Genomic DNA, 20,825 nt, shown 5'->3' with positions numbered 1-20,825 from the left:
GTAGACCCAATGAATAGACTCCTTAATGCAGGACTTTGAGTAAGGATATGATGTTTATAGAACAGAGAAAAACATCTATGAGACAGATTTAACAAAGCCTTGAGATAGCCCCGATGGGGAGTGAACCCTTGTGCTCTGAACCAGGAGCAGGTGTGCATTGGCAGCGGTGATGGGGGAGCCACAGCTTCTCAGTGTCCTCTCTCATAGCGGGCATCTGTGACAAGCAGCAAGGTTTGAGTACTCTGGAAAACAGTGAGAACAGTCAAAGAATACAAACTACCATCACAAATACCGACAGCAGCTTCTTTAAACATTTTAACGGGAACTTGAACAACCAATACAAACATGTTGATGAAAAATGCATTATCTACCTTATATTATATGCTTTTATAGTTATGGAAGCACATTTTCTTGAACGAGTTTATTAAGAATTGTACATTTGATCCTGCTGGCAAAAGCATAAAAGCAGCATTGAGATGCACAGTGTTTATATTATAGTATTTATATTATTTGTTGCCAATAAGTATAAAATAGTAAAGAAGTGTAAACAGGAAATTGCTATTGGAAATTATACTGGCACTCACAGGCGTCTTAGGAAAGCATCAAACAGGCGATCTAAAGCATTAGGCTGTAATCTTCTTTGTCCTGTAAAAGCCTCAGTAACATTGTAATTCCATTTCCACATTACAGTAAGACACTGGTCCTGCTGTGCAATATATCTATTGTACTTTCTGTACAGTTCCAATGGCAGGTGCTTGTCACAAGGCTGGCTGAGTGGTGACACGTCAGACCCGGAAGAAACACAGACAGACAGTAGTGGTGAGTGAAACTGAGACGCAATGGTAGCGTTCAGAAGGTTTATTGCAAAATAAAAACGTTTTAAACACAAAACAGGACACGGCACTTACGCCAAAATAAATATATAAACAAAACGAACAGACACTGACACACAGGGACGAACACTAAACAAACACGTACCACGTAGCAATTGTTCACTATTAATTTATCTCCTCACTCTCTCCCGTTCCTTCGCCCTGAACACACAACCCCGAGTGAATGAAACGTGCAGCTATTTATACTGTTGTGCTGGGATTCAATTACTAATTAATTATTCAATTGAATCCCAGCACTTGAATTAATTATGTGCAACCTCGTGCGCGCATATTACTTACTTTAAATGCACGTGCAGTGATGTGCAATCCCGTGCCTAAATACAATTATACATTTTTAAATACACATGAAACACAGACCCGTTTATATCCCGTGTACCAATGACTATACACCAACATTAACACACACCATACAACACATAACACACAAATGCACACAGGGGCGGGGCACATTGCCACAGTGCTATATACATTGATGCTGCTACTATAGTCGTGTAAGAGTGCAATTGGAAGTAAATCCATTCTACAGTGTCCAATCAGTGAGTTCAATTTACATTCTGAAGTAAATCCATTCTACAGTGTCCAATCAGTGAGTTCAATTTACATTCTGAAGTAAATCTATTTTACAGTGTCCAATCAGTGAGTTCAATTTACATTCTGAAGTAAATCCACTCTACAGTGTCCAATCAGTGAGTTTAGTTTACAGCTTTGTGAAATGTGTCAGTAATGTGGATCCACCGCTATAGGTACTGTGATTGTATTGCCTGCAGTTTGCTCATCGTGATTGTGATGTGGGATGTCTGATATACATGAGAACATCTCCCGGGGGTCCACATTGAGTCAGTTTTTAAAACAGTTTCAGACTTTGGAGCACAACAAGCTTACTATTTTCTATTCAGATGCTTGCATTTCCTTCGACTTTGTTTACTTCCCTGAAGTACAATGTTATATCATTCCTCATGCTGGTATTGACATTGATAGGCAGGGAGGCTGGGATGGCATTGACAGGGAGGGATGCTGGGATGACATTGACAGGGAGGGAGGCTGGGATGACATTGACAGGAAGGGAGGCTGGGATGACATTGACAGGGAGGGAGGCTGGAATGACATTGACAGGGTGGGAGGCTGGAATGACATTGACAGGGAGGGAGGCTGGGATGACATTGACAGGAAGGGAGGCTGGGATGACATTGACAGGGAGGGAGGCTGGAATGACATTGACAGGAAGGGAGGCTGGGATGACATTGACAGGGAGGGAGGCTGGGATGACATTGACAGGAAGGGAGGCTGGGATGACATTGACAGGGAGGGAGGCTGGGATGACATTGACAGGGTGGGAGGCTGGAATGACATTGACAGGGAGGGAGGCTGGGATGACATTGACAGGGAGGGATGCTGGGATTGTGGAACCTGATTCAGTTCCATCTGTCCCAGCAGGTCACTTTTATTCTGAAAGAGCTGCTGGGCAGGGTGGGGGGAAGACAATGGAGGGGTCCAGCTACATCTGGTGCATACACTGATACACAACCTCACCCTTGTCTTTCATTTACATGCATTAAGAAAGGGATGAGATCAGTCTCTCTACACCGTCCTTATTTATGTATTATAACCCTCACAGATCATCTCAGAAATGCATGTTTGTAGTATAGAGGTCACTATTACACAGTAGATGCCCTTCAAACCTAAGACTAACCTAAGAACTGCAACCCCCCCCCCCATACAAACAACTTTTTAAGAAAAATTCCACCCAAAATATTTTCAGAAAAGCATCACTGTCAGCGAGAATTGCCTGCTAAATGATCAACCTTGTCTTTTGTTACATTTGCCTGATGCATGATATTAATGTTAATAACATCCAGAGAAATGTCACTTTTTCAGAGGGTGTAAGGTTGAGAATTATAGGCTTTAACATAATCGTTATTTTGTACAGGGAAAATTCTAATCTACCTTGGGTTTAATTACAATAAAGCTGAAAGCTCAGATGAGAAGGTGTGTAACAGGCAGTGTTGTGTGATGTACTGCTGTTATGAATTCCCTGCAAGTGAGATGAGATTACAAGCTCTGTAACGGCTCCTTTGTACCGTGCTTGAGACACTCACCAGTTTGCACCCAGGTCTCTGCTTGTTACGTAAGCAGTGGTGTAAATGGAGCTTTACTCTGATACTCAGATATTTACCCAGGACAGCCTCGTTTCTGATCTGAAGCGCCTTGTTATTACAGAAATTGAAACACATGGCTGTGCTACTAACCTTGACACATTTGAGGGAGGTGCTTTAGTACATTTTCCCTTCTGCACTGGCCTGAAAATCAATGTCTGTTCTCTACCAACATGAGAAAGCCCCCACTGTCTAGGGTTTCTCAGTTTGAAGAATCTGTATTTAAAATCTGATTCAAACAACTCACACATTTGGCACAGAAACAGACCAGTACACCCCCCCCCCCCCAATACACAGCAGTGCACAGAGTTAAAAAAGAATGCTATAAATCTTCAAGCTTGATGTTTCTGAGCAGAACATGCCTGTGACTCTTTCTGTTTTAATGAATTGGCTGTCATCCAAGAAGGGGTTTAGACACAACATAGACACCTATTCTGTCAAGAAGGATCAAAGTCTTGCCAGAGAAAAGGAACTACGGAACCCTGACGTGAGCTGCCACCAATTAATTTGCACCTAATTGGCACACAGCTAAACAGAGTGGCTGAGCATGTGTAAACAAGCAGAGACGAAATCCAGGTGGCCATAAAGACACCCCAGGGGAGACAGCAGTGCAAGGACATGGAGTGCAGTGTGCAGGTTCACATGCAAGGGGAGCTCAGATTGGTCTTGACTTACACATGAGCAAAACTCAAAGTATTCTCAAAGAACAGGCGCACAATATCACGTGTTTGCTTGGAAGGTAGAGGGATCAAACCCTGACAATACCGTAATTAAGTCCTGAACTCCAGTTGATCCAGCTGGGAGTTTGTACCGAGTGTAAAAACCGTTGGAAGCAGATGGGCCATGTCACACCCTCATGTAATGAGACTGCAGAAACAAGCCACTCAAACTGTGTGTGTTCCCAATGCCCAGCGACTCTGGTGTCCAGTGAAATCAGTCCCAGGGCTCCCAAGAAAATGTGCAGGTGTTATTTGTAACTATTTCACAGTGTTCTTGTTTGGTGCTTTATATTTAACCTTGGTGGCATTGGAAACTAGTTTTGAGCTTCAAACAATCGCATTGCCTTTAGAATTAGTATAAAAGTGTAATGTAAAATGTTCCATACACTACAGTTCTGTGAGTGCAAATCCAAATACATCTAAAACAGGCATGCTTTCCCATGCCCTACCTGATTAGCAAATTGAACAAGAGACGCCCCCTCCCCCTCCTCCATTCACGGTTCCTGTGAAATCAGTGAAATCATCACTGAACTATTTGAAAGTTCCATTAGGAAAATCCTGCATCAAAGGTTTGACTGTATTGCATGTTCCCCTCTCTGGAACCTCAAGGGGAAAGTGAGCTTGTGCAGCATTTCATTTTGTCAGGACAATGGATGGTGTTTATGCGTCTGTGTCTAATAATTCACAAGCTTGTAACAAATATATTACACTGTTAATTGTAAACAATGAGGGAAAAGGCTTTTAACCTTTAACCTTCCTTGTATATTTCACAGGTACTGATCACTCTCTTGAACTGTTTAAGCTTTCTCTTCTCCTCCTCCAAACATGTGAAGACTGTGCACTCTGCCAGTGCTTAGCCCTTTCCCCTACAAACTGACTTTATTTATGATTTATGTTTGCTGGCCCACAACCAATCTTCGTATCAGCCTAAAAAGTCCTCTTTAGAAAAACTACAATACACTTATATCTCTTAAGAATGTCATCTCGTGAATAAACACATCACTCATTACCTTAATAGTATCATACATTCTATGTTGTGTCTGGCCTCATTTTCAAAAATTTCAATGAACATAATTTAGATATTTTATTTAACATCACATAATTTAAGAAACTACAAAATGGTATCGCAAAAGTCAACTGGAAGCCATAATAGTAGTACAGTATTTCATGTTACATTTCGAAATGTCACAATTTTGGTTAAGTATATGGAAAACTACAAAGCGGTATGTAATTTAATATGCCAACGTAACATTATTCAGCAGGTTTTATTCGACTTTATGAAACAAAATGAGATATGCTCCAGGGTCATGCAAAACTTTTGGCCATAGCTCTAAATACAACTAGTTTTTAAACATTATTTCCTTCACTGTGGTGCAGATATTCCACTGGAGCAAAATATAGTGTAGCATGGGTCACATTCATGAAATGTTAGTATGAGTATACATTTACACAACTGTGTGTATTGATGTGCTAATACTGATGAATTTTGCACCGTCAGTCAGAAGCAAATATGATATATTTTGATGACCTGTATAGAATAGGTTTGGGTAACCGTAGCCCAGTGTCTGGTGGGATTATAGCTGGTTGTTCTACATAGAGTTGTGGCCAAGGCCTGGAATGAGCTTTCTCCTCCACTTACATGGTGGTCCTTCCAAGACAGTCAACACACATTGGAGCTTCAGCGGGGAAGCTTGCATTGCAGCTGCCTGTGAAATTCCTGCCCTGACGGATACAGGGATATAAGCAGTAACAATAACTTCAAGTGTTGCAGCAGCCCAGTCAAATAAAACAACGAGTTTAGCTGTCAAGCACCTCCCTTCCATTATAGTTGGGTACATTATTTATAACTTTCAGTGTGTGATGTATGTCTTCCCACCTGTGCTCTGTGTGTGTGTGTTTACTCTCCTTTGCTTCACATTTTAATGCACCAGCTCCCAGGGTGCTATTAATGAAGAAAACGCACTCTTCTATTAATGAAGAAAACGCACTCTTGGATGCTCACAGCGTGACTGTGTGGATGTTTTGCAGGCGAGAGTGGAGCAGCGGGTGAGCCAGGAACTGACTACAGAGAATGTGCTTTCAGTGCTGCCTGCCCTCCCCAAAGGGGCCCCTCAGCAGCGGGCGAGGAGAGCTGCTGAGGCCCTGGTTAAAACCGCAGATTACTCCCGGCTGAAGGCATTGCAGCAGGTGGGACAAATCAGAAGGTCTGGGTAAAAGCACTGAGTCTTACAAACACAGAACGCAAATGTTTGTATCTTATTTTGTAATTACAATGTTATAATATTCTTCATAATGTACTGTACTGAGATTTAAAACAAATAATTGTTAGACATTTTTTTGGAAAGATATAAAAATGAAACAAAAAATAGCTTGTTCTTTAAGAATTTGATGCACATTCTCTTGAGGTAATTTGTTCTGGGTAAGTGGAGCTTGAAAGTACTGTAAAAGGATTTTTCCACCAACAGGCAGCTAATCCAGGTAAATATTAATAGACTACTGCTGCTGAGATTGTATGGAACGTATCAGAGTGGAAACGATGAAATTCACTTTAGTACAAGTAGGGCGTGTGTGTGTGTGTTTACTCTCCTTTGCTTCACATTTTAATGCGCCAGCTCCCAGGGTGCTATTAATGAAGAAAATGCACTCTTCTATTCATGAAGAAAATGCACTAAAAGCGATCATTTCTACATTTTCATAAACTGAGCACGAGTTACAGCACTGCAGATTCAATTATGCATTTGTATTATCATAGCCGTGTTTCATTCTCCGACGTATTTATTTATTTATTTTTTAATCACTTTTCACTTTCTGGGTAATTGTATAGGGCAGGTAGAATAAAAAACAACATTCACCCTCAAATAAAATACAACATTCAGACTCATATTGTAGCCGGTTTTCGTGACTAGAGCAATAGTGTTTTATTACTTTTCTAGTGCCAGCTGAACATTTAAATGTTGATGGTACAACCAACAAAACACACTGTTGTATAAAATATCTCAGAAGTTGTAGTAAGTTTGCTCTGTTGGTAGCCAACTAATGTTGACTAAATGCATTGCATTAGAATAAAATACAGATTGAAATACATTTACAGATATCTGAAACAAGTAGGTGATAATTGGTGCTTTAAAAGCCATTCTGAAAACCATGCAGTTTATCTGTGATGGACAAAGGGGGCTGAGTGTTCTTCTATTGCTTTACTCCAGGAGGTTATCAAAGGCTTCCATTCCAGGTAAGAGCTGTGCTGTAGCATTCTGAGAGGACAGTACTCATTAATAATAAACAGAGGCTTCCATAGATAAGTGCTCTTGATTAATGAGCAACACTTTTGTCGCTCTGACTCTCTCAGCCTATGAGCTATGGGGTATTACAGTAATGTGTTTTTAAGGACTGCAGATTCAAGACTTAAAAATTCAAAACAAGCCTATGTAAATGACCTTCAAAATGTATCATTTCACTCAAGCCGGTTTCCAAGTATTTGCATAAAGCCTCATCGAGAAACTTATTCCCTTTTATCTTTGTTTACGAAAGCCCCAAGCATTATATTTTTTCACAGTGATGCTGACATCAGTCAGGTTTATTTTGGTGTTGTTTTGCTTTCATACAGTGAGGTTCATTGTCTGTTTGTTAATCAGGATGCTTTTTAGGTTTTGTACTGATAAGAATGCAGGATGAGAAGGTATGAGTAAAGTGCCCCAGAGAGACTTTCAGGATTGAGAGATGCATTTGTATTCCTGTCTCATCTTATATTTGTGAGGAGCTGCAGTGGTTGCAGAGCTAGAATGCTGTGTAGGAGGACATGGATTCAAGGTGCAGCTCACACACAGACACACACACACATTATTGCTTTTAGTTATTATGTATTATTTGTCTTGTGTTTTGAAGCGATTTGCATTTATTATTACTGGACCTCATCTTCCCTATTGAATGTACTGAGTGAAAGTTACCATCGAAGCCTAGCAGCACTGTCACGTCACCTCAGGGCAGAAAAGCTTATCAGCCTGATACCCGGCGCAGCTAGGGGCTGAATCGGAAACGTTCAGTAATTTAACTCGTTGTTTTAACTATACTAGCATGATGCCCAAACACAATATTTACAAATTTGACATGTCTAAGTCTAAAGTCCCGTTTAACAGTCCGCAATTTATTTCTGTTCTATTTTAGATGTATGTTATGCTGATCAGCTTTTCTGGCCTGTCAGTGCCTGTTCTCAAAGAAGATTGTATCTAACCAACTCTTCAGGCCTGTTTAGGCACTAAAAATTATATTTTGTTCAATTTATATTCTATAACATATTCAGCATATTTGTACCTGTACTTGTAGAGATGTTAAATAAATGATTTACTTTTGCCCTAGTCAAATGGAAACGTAATGGTTATCTGAACATGCATGTGACAAGTAAGCTCTGCTGTCTTTTATTTGCAAACCAGGTGGAAGCTTTACAGGCAGAGTTGGAGTTCCACAGGTCCCTGTACAACCTCCAGATCCAATACACTGAAGCACTTATCCAGGGGTTCAGGCAAGCCTACCAGGTTTTCCAGGAGAACGTAGCAGAGACTCTGTGTGCCCCTTTGCAAGGTCAGTCAGTGGAGACGTGCGTCAGGAAGACAAACAAGATTTGTCAGCTGAAGCATGATCGCTGCTTCACAAGAGTTTAGCTATATAGAACATATATTATATACATCACTGCCATTGGTAATTCATTGTTCTGGATTCACTGGATCGAAAAAGTAAACATTGGCGACTGCAAAACAGCCACTGGCACAATCCCTGTCTTACTTTGTTAATTAAAGATGTATGTCACTGATATATTGTTGCACACACAAACAAGCTGTGTTTCAAGGTCTGCATTTATTTTTTTCAAGGGAAAATACAATAAAGACAAATAAGTAATATTTATCTATTTTATTGGAAGACGAATTAGTCTTGTTCTCATTTCAATGAACATGGATCAATTTTTGTAAAGTAACAGATAGTGTGATGTAATTCAAAGAGTACAAAGAGTTACTCACTTTTTCCACCAAGACAAGCAGTTCCCCCTGGGGTTGTAGAGTTCGGTCATTTTCAGACGGATGCTCTAGAGGCGTGCCAAACTCAAGCAAGTTCAAGCACAACATTTTGACTAAGTCCCAATTAAGTACATTAGTAGAGCGCTGCCTGAAACAATTAAGTTCGCCTCAACGCTCTTTTGACGCTAGCACGCCTTCCTCTGCCGCTCCGAGTGGATCTGGTGCACCTTGGTTTCATAAGGAGCTCCAGCGGTGAACTGAATTAAGCTGCACTTAATGCTAATGTACACAAATGATATTTAAATGACATGCTAAACAGTTAATGCTAATCAATCATGCCAGAGCCCACGGAGGAGCAGCGAGCTAGGGGTCGTATTCTTGAAAGTCTTCTTAAAACAAAACTTAAGAAAGTCTGTAAGAAAATAGTTAAGATCTTCCTAAGATTGTTCTTAAGTTCAATTCTTCAATTTTTCTTATGATCGGCCTAAATTTCTTCTTAAGAATTTAAATATTGTCTTAAAAAAAAAAAAAATCCTGAGTAATATAGGCCTAAGACAAACTGAATTTGAACTACATGTATTGTGATTTAGCTAAACACGTGTTACATTTTAATTAATTAATTAATTTATACGTATTACTAAAATAAATAAACCATGCAAATCAATCCTTGTTTGCATAAATATTAATGTGAATGCAGACTTCTGTTAGTTTCATCTGAGCAACTTTTTTTGATCCTCTTATACATTTGGGCAAATCTAAACAGAAATAAAACAACAATACAATGACTATTTCAGTAATTGTCAGTGACAGGCTTTTTAACTAAATGGGGATGCTGTGATTCGTGTTCTTGTACCTCAACTTAATAGAAATGCAGCTGTAAGAAAATGTGTCGTAGCCCAACTCCCAGCAGCAGCACAGAGCTCTATTTCTTAACTGACCGAAAATCAAGCTGCTACCTTGGGAATCTGCTCGCTGATCTTTCCTTAGCACTACGGCTTCTGAAAACAGAGATAGCCCCGGTGACTAGATTGTAGTACGGCGGATAGATCATGGTCTTCTTATGGGTAAAAACAGTCCCTAAAGATTGAAAAACTTTTAAATTCAGATTTATTATTATTATTATTATTATTATTATTATTACAATAAAGGTGACATAAATGATGGTTAAATGTGATTAAAACTGGTTTAGCTGTGTATTTGTTTGACACGAGCAAACTGCGCTGTGTAGACCTACTGTTCTCAAATAACAGAGTTTTTCTTTATAATAACCATATGTCATCATTTGTCTCCGATGCGATTTTATTTAAGACAAATTTAATGAAGTGTGGCTCTAACGCGTACTTAATTTCAATTGACTTTGGCACACCTTGGAGAATCCGTCTGAAACTGGCCTTTACGCTTTACGCTAGGTTATTACGCTAATCTTGTCAAATAATAAAGCAAGCAACATGTTAACACCACAGTTGTTACCCTTTGTACTGGAAAATATGCAGAAATGTGATGTTTAAATCACAAATGGCAACAGTAAAATAAAAACAATAAAACTGTTTCCATTTCTGAAAAACACAATGAATACATTCATACAGGTTTTTGAAGCAACTCCTAAAACGCTGGCCTCCTCGCTTTCTTGCAGAGGTGCTTTCATGTTATAGCAGCCTGAAAACAACAGCTTCAGAAAGTGCTCTGCGGGATTTTCTGACAGTCTTTAAAAACAGCTCTGAGCAGATCCAGGAGGCAGTGGAGGCTCTGAAGCCATCACAGAACCAAGGTGAGCAAAGAAAGACAACACAGGGAGGCTTTTATCTTATTCAACATGCAGCTCTCACATAGAGTGCTTCCCTTTAGAAAAAGTCAACTTACAGTAGCTGATTATTATGTTTTACCCAGAGTAATTGGAAAAAAAATGACCCAAGCAAAAGGACAAAGGTGTGTTAGGAATTATTCCTAAAAGTAATATCCAAAAATGAAATATAAAATTGTTTCACCTTTAATAGAACTGATGTGGGTACATTTGTCTAATGCATATTTTTGTTCTCCATATGTATCAAATACTGTGTAGTTCTGCTCATTTTGAGGTCATTTTTCCTATTTTCAAATGTAAAGCACCATCTTTAAACAACTCCAGTCTTCAGTCTGTTGTTTAGCATTAGAGATGTGATCAATATTCAAACATCATATTGTTTGAAGATGCACAAGTGGGCCCACATAGCATTCTATACACATGGAAAAATAAGAGGGAGGCGATAGGTGTGTTCATGTTTGCAAATATGAAACTACCCACAGGCAGCTCTATAAAGATGAAACAACTTCATTTGTCCTTTATTAACCATGTCATTAATGATTTTAAGAGCATACAGTTTGACCACAGCTGCTTGTAGGATATGTAGTACGAGTGTGAAGATATTTTCAGAGCAGTTACTTTAAGATCTTTTTAGTTGTTAGGATTCATTAAATGTGCTGCCCTTGTTTAGACAATTATTCAGTACCAAAAAATGTAGTACGTAACCTGTCATGAACAAACTAACTAAAACCACTCTGGTTTATATAACCTGTCATGAACAAACTAACTAAAACTAGTTAAAACTGGTTTATATAACCTGTGTGGCAAAGTGGTTTGCAGGGTACAGGTGTAGGAGTGATGCGGTGCGCAAGGAAAAGACAGACAGTGATAATCCAATCAGAAAATGATTTATTTTGTAATCCAGGTCTGGTGACCTTAAAACAATAATCCCAGGCAATACACAGCAATGTGTATTGCACTGTTCTGTAAAACAGGTTTGCAGTCCCAAATAATAAACACAGTTATTACATCCACAATATACAAACACTACAGCACTACAGGTGCAGTGATGTCCGGGTTAGTGCTGGCCTCTGGTGACAGCTCTGGAACGTGTTAGCCATCTACTAATAATAACAAGTAACAATTAGAGACAAACAAACCAAACACTCATGATATGATCACAAATACTGGTCCTTCTGGGTCGTTCCTTAACCATAAACAAAGGAACAGATCACGTCGCTCCGTCCCCTATTTGTACCATCACTCATGACCCCTTGGTTAACGATTGCAACCGCTCCTCCAATCCCCGCTGCCACATCGTTTCCCTTCCGGGTTGATGATTTAGTGACCGGAGCTCCGCCCCCTTTCTAGATGACCGACTTCCTTTTAACCCAGAGAATGAATTGTCAGGCCATCCAGTCCAGGGTACTCTGTTCCCTTTTTTAGCACCCTCACAGGTCGGGAGGGAGATTTACCACCAAGAATCAGTCTGTTTCTGTCACACTTATCATGAACAAACTAACTAAAACCACTCAGGGTTTATCTTACCTTTCTTTTATTCTTTTGATATAAAACCATTTTGATTTCACTTGTATGTAATAGATATAACTGGCATAATGCAATAACAAAACAGAACACTAAAGAATGTTAAACAGGATACTTCACTTGCAGAGACACATATTGTAGAGATTAATGAGCCAAATATGATTCGCTATTGCTGGTGAACGGATACATGCCCGAGGCCGGTCTCCCCTGGAAGCAGCTGTCTTCAGGCCTGGAGGGGTTTGAATCTGAGCCCTCGTAGATGAAAAGGGGAGGTTTGGCTGAACTCCAGCACTTGATGATGAGTAAAAACCTGTCTTGACGACCCAGGGGAATCTCAGCCTCTGAGATGAAAAGGTTTTGGCTAACATGATGCCCCACCAGTAGATTGAACACTATGACCACTGATGCCTACTGGAAAGGGGGGCTGGTCAAGCAGGCATCTGGTGCACAAAAAGAAGCCTGACATACATTTTTGATTTTTTAGTAAATTGAAGATAAAAGATGAATAAAATATGCATTAATGATCACTAATTCACACATTATTGGCTGTAATTTATATATCAAACTGTGCACTGTGATTATCATAACGATCTATGCACTGCTAAATAAATACCATTGTGCAAGAAGGCCCCATGTTGTCTTCATTAGTACAATAGTAGGATGAATTTTGATCTGTACAGACTGGAGTCTTCGTTCCTTGTAAACCACTACACATCCCAACCTCTGCATCCTCTTCAGCTTTTATCCCAAACCTCACAATAGTCTGATGCATTTGTCCAGGTCCCTGTTTCTTTTTCGCCAGGATCAAAGCTCTTTTCATCTTCTCACAAAGTGTAGCAACAGATACTGTGTTACTTTTCATCTTAATAATAAGAGACAATAGGATGGTTTAGGATGCTATCAGACTTCTTCAGATGAAATGTTAAACTATAGGTTCTGTGTACTGTGTGGGCACTCAATAACCTATGGTAGTATTGGAGAGAACACAGTAGCTGGGTGTCCTGGCTACCTTGTAAAATACGACAAAAACATTAACTCCTCTGATAACTCACACAGCATGCAGAGAAACCACTACTAATCTGAGGCGAGCCAATTTAGATGTAAAAAAAAAAAGATAAAACAGAGACTTAAGGATGTCAACTATTTTTTTTGTGTGCAGAGAGGTACTTAGTATTCAGTGACATATACAGTAGATCCATCTACATCCATAGATCCATCTACATCCATACAAAGTAAAATGACATCAAGTTCAATGACTTGTAGTTCTGCTGTAGCTAAATTCCCAATGGACTTCACAATAAGTATTCATTAAAAATATAAAACAACTGGATGAATGTGAACAGGATATCGCTGTTAAAGTGTTCTTAAATAAATGCATTTCCATAACGTTTTATAAATTCCTTTGTTTATGCCAGGAATTACTTTCAGGGTGTTTGCTTATCACACGCAAGAACACTTGAAAGAAACTACAAAGAACCTCCTCGTCCAACCCCAGTTTCTAGTGGCAATGACCGACATCACATTACCATAATCTATGGAATATATTTCTTGGCAGTATAAATGGAGAGGCCAGGCGTTGGCCCGAGCCACCGGCTCAGTGTGTGGTCTCTCCAGACCAGGGCTGTGGCTGTGCTGGCAAGCCTGTGAGTAAGAAGCTTTCACTGCGGCGGAGTCTTATTTCACATGCTGTGTAGATTAATATAAGCTGTCCGTCTCCAGTTCTGGTACCTTCCACTGTTACTAAAATTATCCTAAATATTTATACAATGGGCTTAGAGGTATCCTCTGGCATTACATATCAGGACCAAGAAAGCTGCCATATTATTAACAGTGGGTGTTATATCTGTACTGGACTATGAAGTCTACAGAACCTGGGCTGCAGATGTTTTTGAAAACCTCAATGAGCTGTGTTTCTGGTCCTCTGGTAAACCTAACATGACCTGTTCTTCTTAACCTTGGCAATCAACCTTTATAATGTAGTTATCTACCTTCACATTTTATCTCCAAGAAACATCATCTCATTTAAGTTCCTTGATACCTGCCTATCTACTGTATAATGTTCCATTTTTCTCCTAGCAACATCTAGATCCATCCAAAAAGAAAGACATCAAACTCAATGAATATAGATCCCTTTGTTCTTTGTCTTTCTGTAGGGGTGTCTATCTAAAGTATCTTTTAACAACTCCACTGCTGATCTGTCTTGTTTTCTGTATCAGTGTGTCTGTCAGTATATCTGTCTCTCAACCTGTCTATCTGCAGGCAGAATCTGTCCCTGTGAATATTTCACACCTGCTCCACAACACTTAAGACACACCAAACATGCAAGCACCTGTCGCTTCCTTCAGCCTGGCATGAACCCCTTGGCTTCCATGGGCCAGGTAATCCTCAGGATTTGCAGATGGAAGCCTCCTCTGAGCAGGCAGACAGTCAATGTTTGATGAAGGTATTCTGATGAGAACCAGGTGAACCCATACATGAGGAAGATTTACGGCATTCCAAGCACATTCCAACATTCTAAGCCACGTCAGAAGACAGCTTTGATTTATATGTGTTTTTGTTTCACACTTCCCTCCTTTAAAACTTTAAAACACAAAAATGTCTCCTCGTAAATCTCCACTGCTCTCCCATCTCAATGTGAACTGTATGTTGCAATTACGACTTTAAGTTTATTCACACAGAGGAGCTTGTTGGCACACAAGAATGTTACCATTTCCTGGGTTGGAAATATTATTAGGCCTTTTTTGGTGAGGGGATTAAGGTTTTGGCCCATGTGTTATCTCTTGTGACCTTTGCAGTTTGTTCTGATGGTTTGAGTAAAAGCTAAGAGCCAGGAGAGTTAGAATCTAAACTTAGCTGCAGTCTCTAAACCTTCTTCATGTGATTCACTTTTCCCAGCTGTACAAATTGTGCAGAAACAGGAGATGGAAATAAGATGCTGCTTTTTCAAAAGGGCTCTTGCTGGGTGAGCAATTTAGAAAGTAATGTAAAGTAAGGAATGACTGAGGTCCCAGCTTTCACACAATAACAGCTCAGCACCTCTAATACAGCATGTTGGATGTATTTAGATGGAAAGCACTGTGACATGGTTACTCTTATTTCCCATTCAAGCCTCTCACATTGTGGAACCTCAGCTCAGTGTATTGCAGACTGTCCCTAACCCGAGGTCCTGTCTGTTTTTCCTCTTGCAGGAGATGAGGCCCTCTCACGGTTTGGGAAGGAGTTCTTCCACTCCCTAGAACAGCTGCTGATAGACTGTGCAGAGAAGAGGGACAGGGCATCTCGTGAGCTGGAATCGTTGAAAGCTGAGTATGAGCAAGCTTGGGAGAGCCTGCGTTCTCTGGAGAAGGAACGCAAAGAAAAGGGCAAAGGCTTCAGCCAGCACTCCCAAAAGTCTGAGTCCGGGAGCGCTGAGGGAGGGGAAGGAGGCCAAGTGAGAACGAAAAATCCTACTGAGAACAAAAAAGCTGCACTGCTGGCAACATCTGCTGGTAGGGGGGCCACCCATGCAGCTCTGCTTCAACCCAAACACAACATTCTCAAGAAAGCTTTATCGGTTGATGTCACGGCTCCTACGTTAGAGGAAGGCTCCTCCCACCACCTACAGACTGCTCAGAGGTCACCCAATCACAACAGGGGAAAGAGCCCACTCAGGAGCAAAAGTGTAAAGGTGCCTGTGAGACCTTCTTGGCAAACTTAGGGGCAGAGAGGGAGAGAGACAGGAACTCATGACTCAGAAGTCAGTCACTACCTGCCTTTAAGTGGAACAATGACAAGCAGAGAAGTAAAACAGGGAGAGCTCCCAGGTTAAGCGCTAACTGAAATAACTATCCAAGCTGTGAGTGTACTGCTTCCTAAGGAAATGAAAAGCACTTGGGAACTGTGTCTTTCTGGTGTCAGGCAAAGTGCACATCTATTTATATCAGCTTCTAGTGCTGCAGCAGTGCGCTCACCGATTTTTTGGGTGGTAGAGGAGAACTAAAGGAACTTGTCATATTAAAAACAAAATCTATTTTTAAAAGCTAAATAAAAAACGCAGGAGCCTTTTTGCAGTTGATTATTTGTAGCAATTGAGTCATGAGATGAACTGCAAGCAGCTTTCATGTTTTAAAGGTGTGGTTTGTCTGTAGCATGCGTTCATTTACTTTAAGAAATCTCTTAAGGTTCAGATTCTCATACAAACATAAAGGCACAGGCACTGATTGTTTAATTGCTAAACCAAATGACTGTATATTTCTACAATAAAGTACTTTATTGAAAACTCATTTAATTAATTTTTTGTGTAGATTGTACACATTTAGATAATTGTATATGAAATGTTCTGTGGGCATGTGTCACATTAACACATTCCTGTGTTTATAATATCAAGCTTTGACTTCACTGTTTACTGTAAATAAATTCTGGATGGGGTATTACTGAAAATGTTGTTAGTTTCTAAGTCCATAAATGTTTTATACATAGAATTCATACAAAGCTTTAAATAACTACTGTAAAGCGTTGTGAGCATCAATCACCCTTTCATAGTTATTATTATTTGTTTATTTAGCAGACGCCTTTATCCAAGGTGACTTACAGAGACTAGGGTGTGTGAACTATGCATCAGCTGCAGAGTCACTTACAATTACGTCTCACCCAAAAGACGGAGCACAAGGAGGTTAAGTGACTTGCTAAGGGTCACACAATGAATCAGTGGCCGAGGTGGGATTTGAACCAGGGACCTCCTGGTTACAAGCCCATTTTTTTAACCACTGGACCACACAGCCTCCATAGTTTCAAAGATCCCTGTCAACACTCACTGTGTTGAGGTGATGAGAACACACCTTTCATTTGATGGGTGTTTTAGGATTCATTGCAATCAGATTAAATGTTTTGAAATCCATTGTATTGCATAGTCGTTTTATGAATGGAAGTTACACAGAAACAAATTTGCCCTTTGACCTTGCAGGTGTGGGGACATTGGCTGATGTTTTGACAGTCACCTGCAGCATACACAGATAAACAATGAAGACTCACAAAGACTGTGATTAGTATATGTTTAGGAATACCACAGTTTGAACTGTCTATTGAGGGATTCCTGAATAGAAGCAGCAAGACTGTTAGTTGACAGTGTTCCAAACTAAAGATCACAGCCCTAAGACTCCGTGGCACGATCTTTTACTACCGCCAAATGGACTCAGTAAAACTATAGATACTCATTAGAGAATTCAGCCATCAAAATATAAACTTTATTCTTTTAAATCATGTAGGTTCCCTGTCAGAGACAATACTATTTTAGGTAACACTTTACATGATGTCTCTAATTACTGTGTTTTACATAGTAGTTACTTAGTAAATACATGTGTACGTACATATAATTACAGAGTTATAATGCATAGTTATAGTGTACTTAATGTGTACGTATTTTTGCATGATATAACCCTAACCCTGTCCCTAACTCAAAACCTTACCCTAACCCACCTAACCCTAACTCTAAACCTAACCCTTTTCTGATACAGTTATGTACTTACATATGTAGTGCACAATTCTACAAAACTCTTTTTAAAAACAGATACAAAGTTTCTGTGGTAGATGTTCTGCAGAGGGTTTCTCCAGGCTGCTTGGAGATAACCTTGGATCAGGTACAAAGCACATTCTTCTCTTATTGATGCATGCAGGCTATTGTGCATGAGTGTGCTGCTGGCTACAACCTAACACTGGGCAGTCCCCAGGCAGCCATAAGAATGTTTTTAGAAAAATCAATGCTGCCCTGATTGTTACTGTACAACTGTATCTTAAATATCCACCAAGGCAGTTTTATTCTGGATCATAATAACTGCAGCGATGAAATAGACTGCAACAAATACTCACAGTAGGAAATTAATTTGATAAACAAAGATTCTGTATCTCTTTTAAAAGACTTCCTAGAACTGTTCAAAGAGCATTCCTTAATGTTAGCAGAATCACCAAGATGAAGGTCAACACCTAAACTTGTCTTAATTCTGCATTTGCTCAGCAAACCTTTGACTGCTGCATTGATTGAGGAAGTGTGTGTTGCCCAGGGGGCACATTCTTTATACAGCGGTGGACATACAAAAGCTGCTTCCTCTGAAGTGTATGGATGTCTCTCATCTGCAGACCCCAGAGGCTCAACAAGGATGTAAGAATGTCATTCCTTTTTAGGAAAGGTTAGGTTAGTTCAAGAATGGATTATATTTATGGGATGGACATAAAATTAGAAACACCTGCCATGCATAACACATTTGTTTGTGCAAATGAGTTGTCAGATGACTGCTGTGCAGTTGGCATCCCTGATATATGCTGTATTACATCATCTACAAAAACTGCAAGAGAAAACTTATTGAATCTGCTTCCTTTTTTTTGTCGACCCCCTGTAGAGGTGTTTCACACAGTTAATACTATGCAGTGTTTTATAGTGATGGATGAAAATTCTAATCAGATGTGCATTAATGCCAGATTGTTCCCAATGTTTGCCTACTACTGCAAAGGATGTATATTGCATATTTGTCTGGAAAATTTGATGTGTGCTTTATTTTATTCCCACGTGAACCTGGACTGGTTTATTTCTTCAGTGTCACAGTAATGCAATGTATTAAACTCTTGGAAAGCATATACTGTACCAGTGGAGGACAGTTTTGTTAAAGCTCCATCTGCTTAATTGAAATCCTGGGGCATATTCTCAGACAAATTGGGGATTTACATCTTAATATCCCAGAGGAGTGTTTTAAAAACACGTTATTTCATTTAATTGTTACCAGGACATGTTGTTTTACTGCTCTGTGCTTAATTGGTTGTTTTAATAAACAGCAGGAGGGATAGCATAATACAACTACCCATTTGCTTTTGGCATAAAAAATCTCCATATACTGTATGTGCATTGAGGAATAAACACAAAGGAACCCAAAATAATCTCGGCTCACTAAAACTAATATTCTGTATCATGTTTCCCAAGAGCTGCCATTGGAAAGAAAACTTCACTCCAGCCTGTCCTTGCCAGAGACACTTCCCTATAGATTAAACACTAGTGCCATCCTGGCAGACCACGTGGTGGCTGAACTAGCAGTGTTACAACAGGATTTCATATTATTTTACGATTGCATACATTGTCCAATGATGATTGTAATGAACAATACTACTGGACCGTTCATTTTATAATTGGAGTGTTTTTGAAGTTAGGGATGGTGGTGTATAGGGGAGGTGGTGAAGTGTTGCTTACACCTGACGCATACTGTAACACAAATCATGACTGATTTCCAAATCCATTTTACGCTGAAATAAAAATGCAAGGTGTTATAATGTGGTAAGCTGCTGATTCTATTTAGCCGATAGATTGATGGAGTCTATGGTTCTGAACTGTGAAGGGCCTGGAGATCATGTCGCTGCTGCTCCTTTGTGTCTCAAAGCCCCAGGTGGCCTTTAACTTCACTCCAAAACAAATGGCACATAGAGATGGGCCACTCGGCTCTTTATTCTTTCAACTACACCCCCCCCCCCCCCCCCCCCCCCCCGCCCTCTTACAGAGACAGGGCAGTGGGAGTCTTTACAATCATCTTGTCACATTTGCCTTTTTCTGGCAGCGAGAGAGAGAGAGAGAGAGAGAGAGAGAGAGAGAGAGAGACCCCAAACCTCTTTTGAGTCATTCTCTGGCAGGGGATAGAAAAGCCTTTATCCCCTAAATTCTGTGCTCTCCTGTGAATAATTTATGAGCCGCCTCTGTTCCTTGCCTTTCAGATGTAAATGGTTTTCCACTAGCAATTTCCTCTCAACTCGATTAGCCTCTTGTTCTGTTTTAGTGTCCTGACTGAGAATTTGTTTATTGAAAAAAAAAAGAAAAACAAGGAGCTCTTGTAATGACTTCCTGGAACATAAACAATCTGGCAGAAATGTTATTAAGGACTTTCCACGGCAGATGAGTACCTGGTTTTAATGAAGTTTGGTGTTTTCTGGGTGCCGTGCAGTGAATAGATTCATTTACAATTTTGTCTAATTTAATTCTGCAATGAGTATGAAAAATGTAATATCAACAATGGCATTTAATAATGTGATTAACAATCAAACAGATTTGAGTAGCGCTCGCACCTTAACTAATGTATTTATACTAGAGCAGAAATGTATTTAAAATGAATTTCAACTCAACAAATGAGTTTCTTGGAAAGGTCCACAGAGATTGAAGTCAACATATTAAAATAATTCAAAAATAGAAAAAAATTATAAAATGTTTAAATCATTTGAACAACGCTGGATGTCGGACTCATACCTTTAAGCTTTCAGGTTGTTGTTTTGTTATTGCTGGAGGCCTCTGAGTGGTACAGGGGGTAGTTTCCTGGGCTTGTAGGTTAACGTCTAGGGTGTGAATCTATATACATTTGAAATGTCGACCAAAGGGACTTTTTCAACCCGAAAAAAGAATCAAGGACCAGGGGTCACAAATGGAGATTAGATAAAGGGGCATTCAGAACAGAAAATAGGAGGCACTTTTTTACACAGAGAATTGTGAGGGTTTGGAACCAACTCCACAGTAATGTTGTTGAAGCTGACACCCTGGGATCCTTCAAGAAGCTGCTTGATGAGATTCTGGGATCAATAAGCTACTAACAACCAAACAAGCAAGATGGGCCGAACCTTTTTATGTTCTTATGAAATACTTTGTGCCAGTTTTACAGCTGAGAGCAAACAGGACCTCAGCAGCTGAGAAACAATAAAGAGACTGCAGAGAGACTCCTGTGAATGTTCAG

At 39.8% G+C, this 20,825-nt stretch overlaps 1 protein-coding gene across 2 annotated transcripts in view; it reads left to right on the top strand.

The window, feature by feature from the left end:
- The window catches only part of LOC117963072 (uncharacterized), a 104,919-nt gene extending 88,074 nt beyond the window's left edge, over positions 1-16,845 (top strand). The window contains exons 7-10 of one of the 2 annotated variants that reach the window (XM_058988866.1): positions 5,794-5,952; positions 8,193-8,340; positions 10,405-10,539; positions 15,285-16,845. In XM_058988866.1, coding sequence (XP_058844849.1) covers positions 5,794-5,952; positions 8,193-8,340; positions 10,405-10,539; positions 15,285-15,793 — 951 coding nt within the window. In that variant the 3' untranslated portion in view covers positions 15,794-16,845. The remainder of the gene's footprint in view (positions 1-5,793; positions 5,953-8,192; positions 8,341-10,404; positions 10,540-15,284) is intronic. The other variant, XM_058988863.1, reaches the window with a different exon arrangement.
- Positions 16,846-20,825: the final 3,980 nt, after the last annotated feature.

This window comes from Acipenser ruthenus, chromosome 2 (assembly GCF_902713425.1).
Source record: "Acipenser ruthenus chromosome 2, fAciRut3.2 maternal haplotype, whole genome shotgun sequence".
Taxonomy (NCBI): Eukaryota; Metazoa; Chordata; class Actinopteri; order Acipenseriformes; family Acipenseridae; genus Acipenser; species Acipenser ruthenus.
The sequence above is the reverse complement of the archived record's forward strand: the minus strand, read 5'-3'. Positions and strand labels throughout refer to the sequence as shown.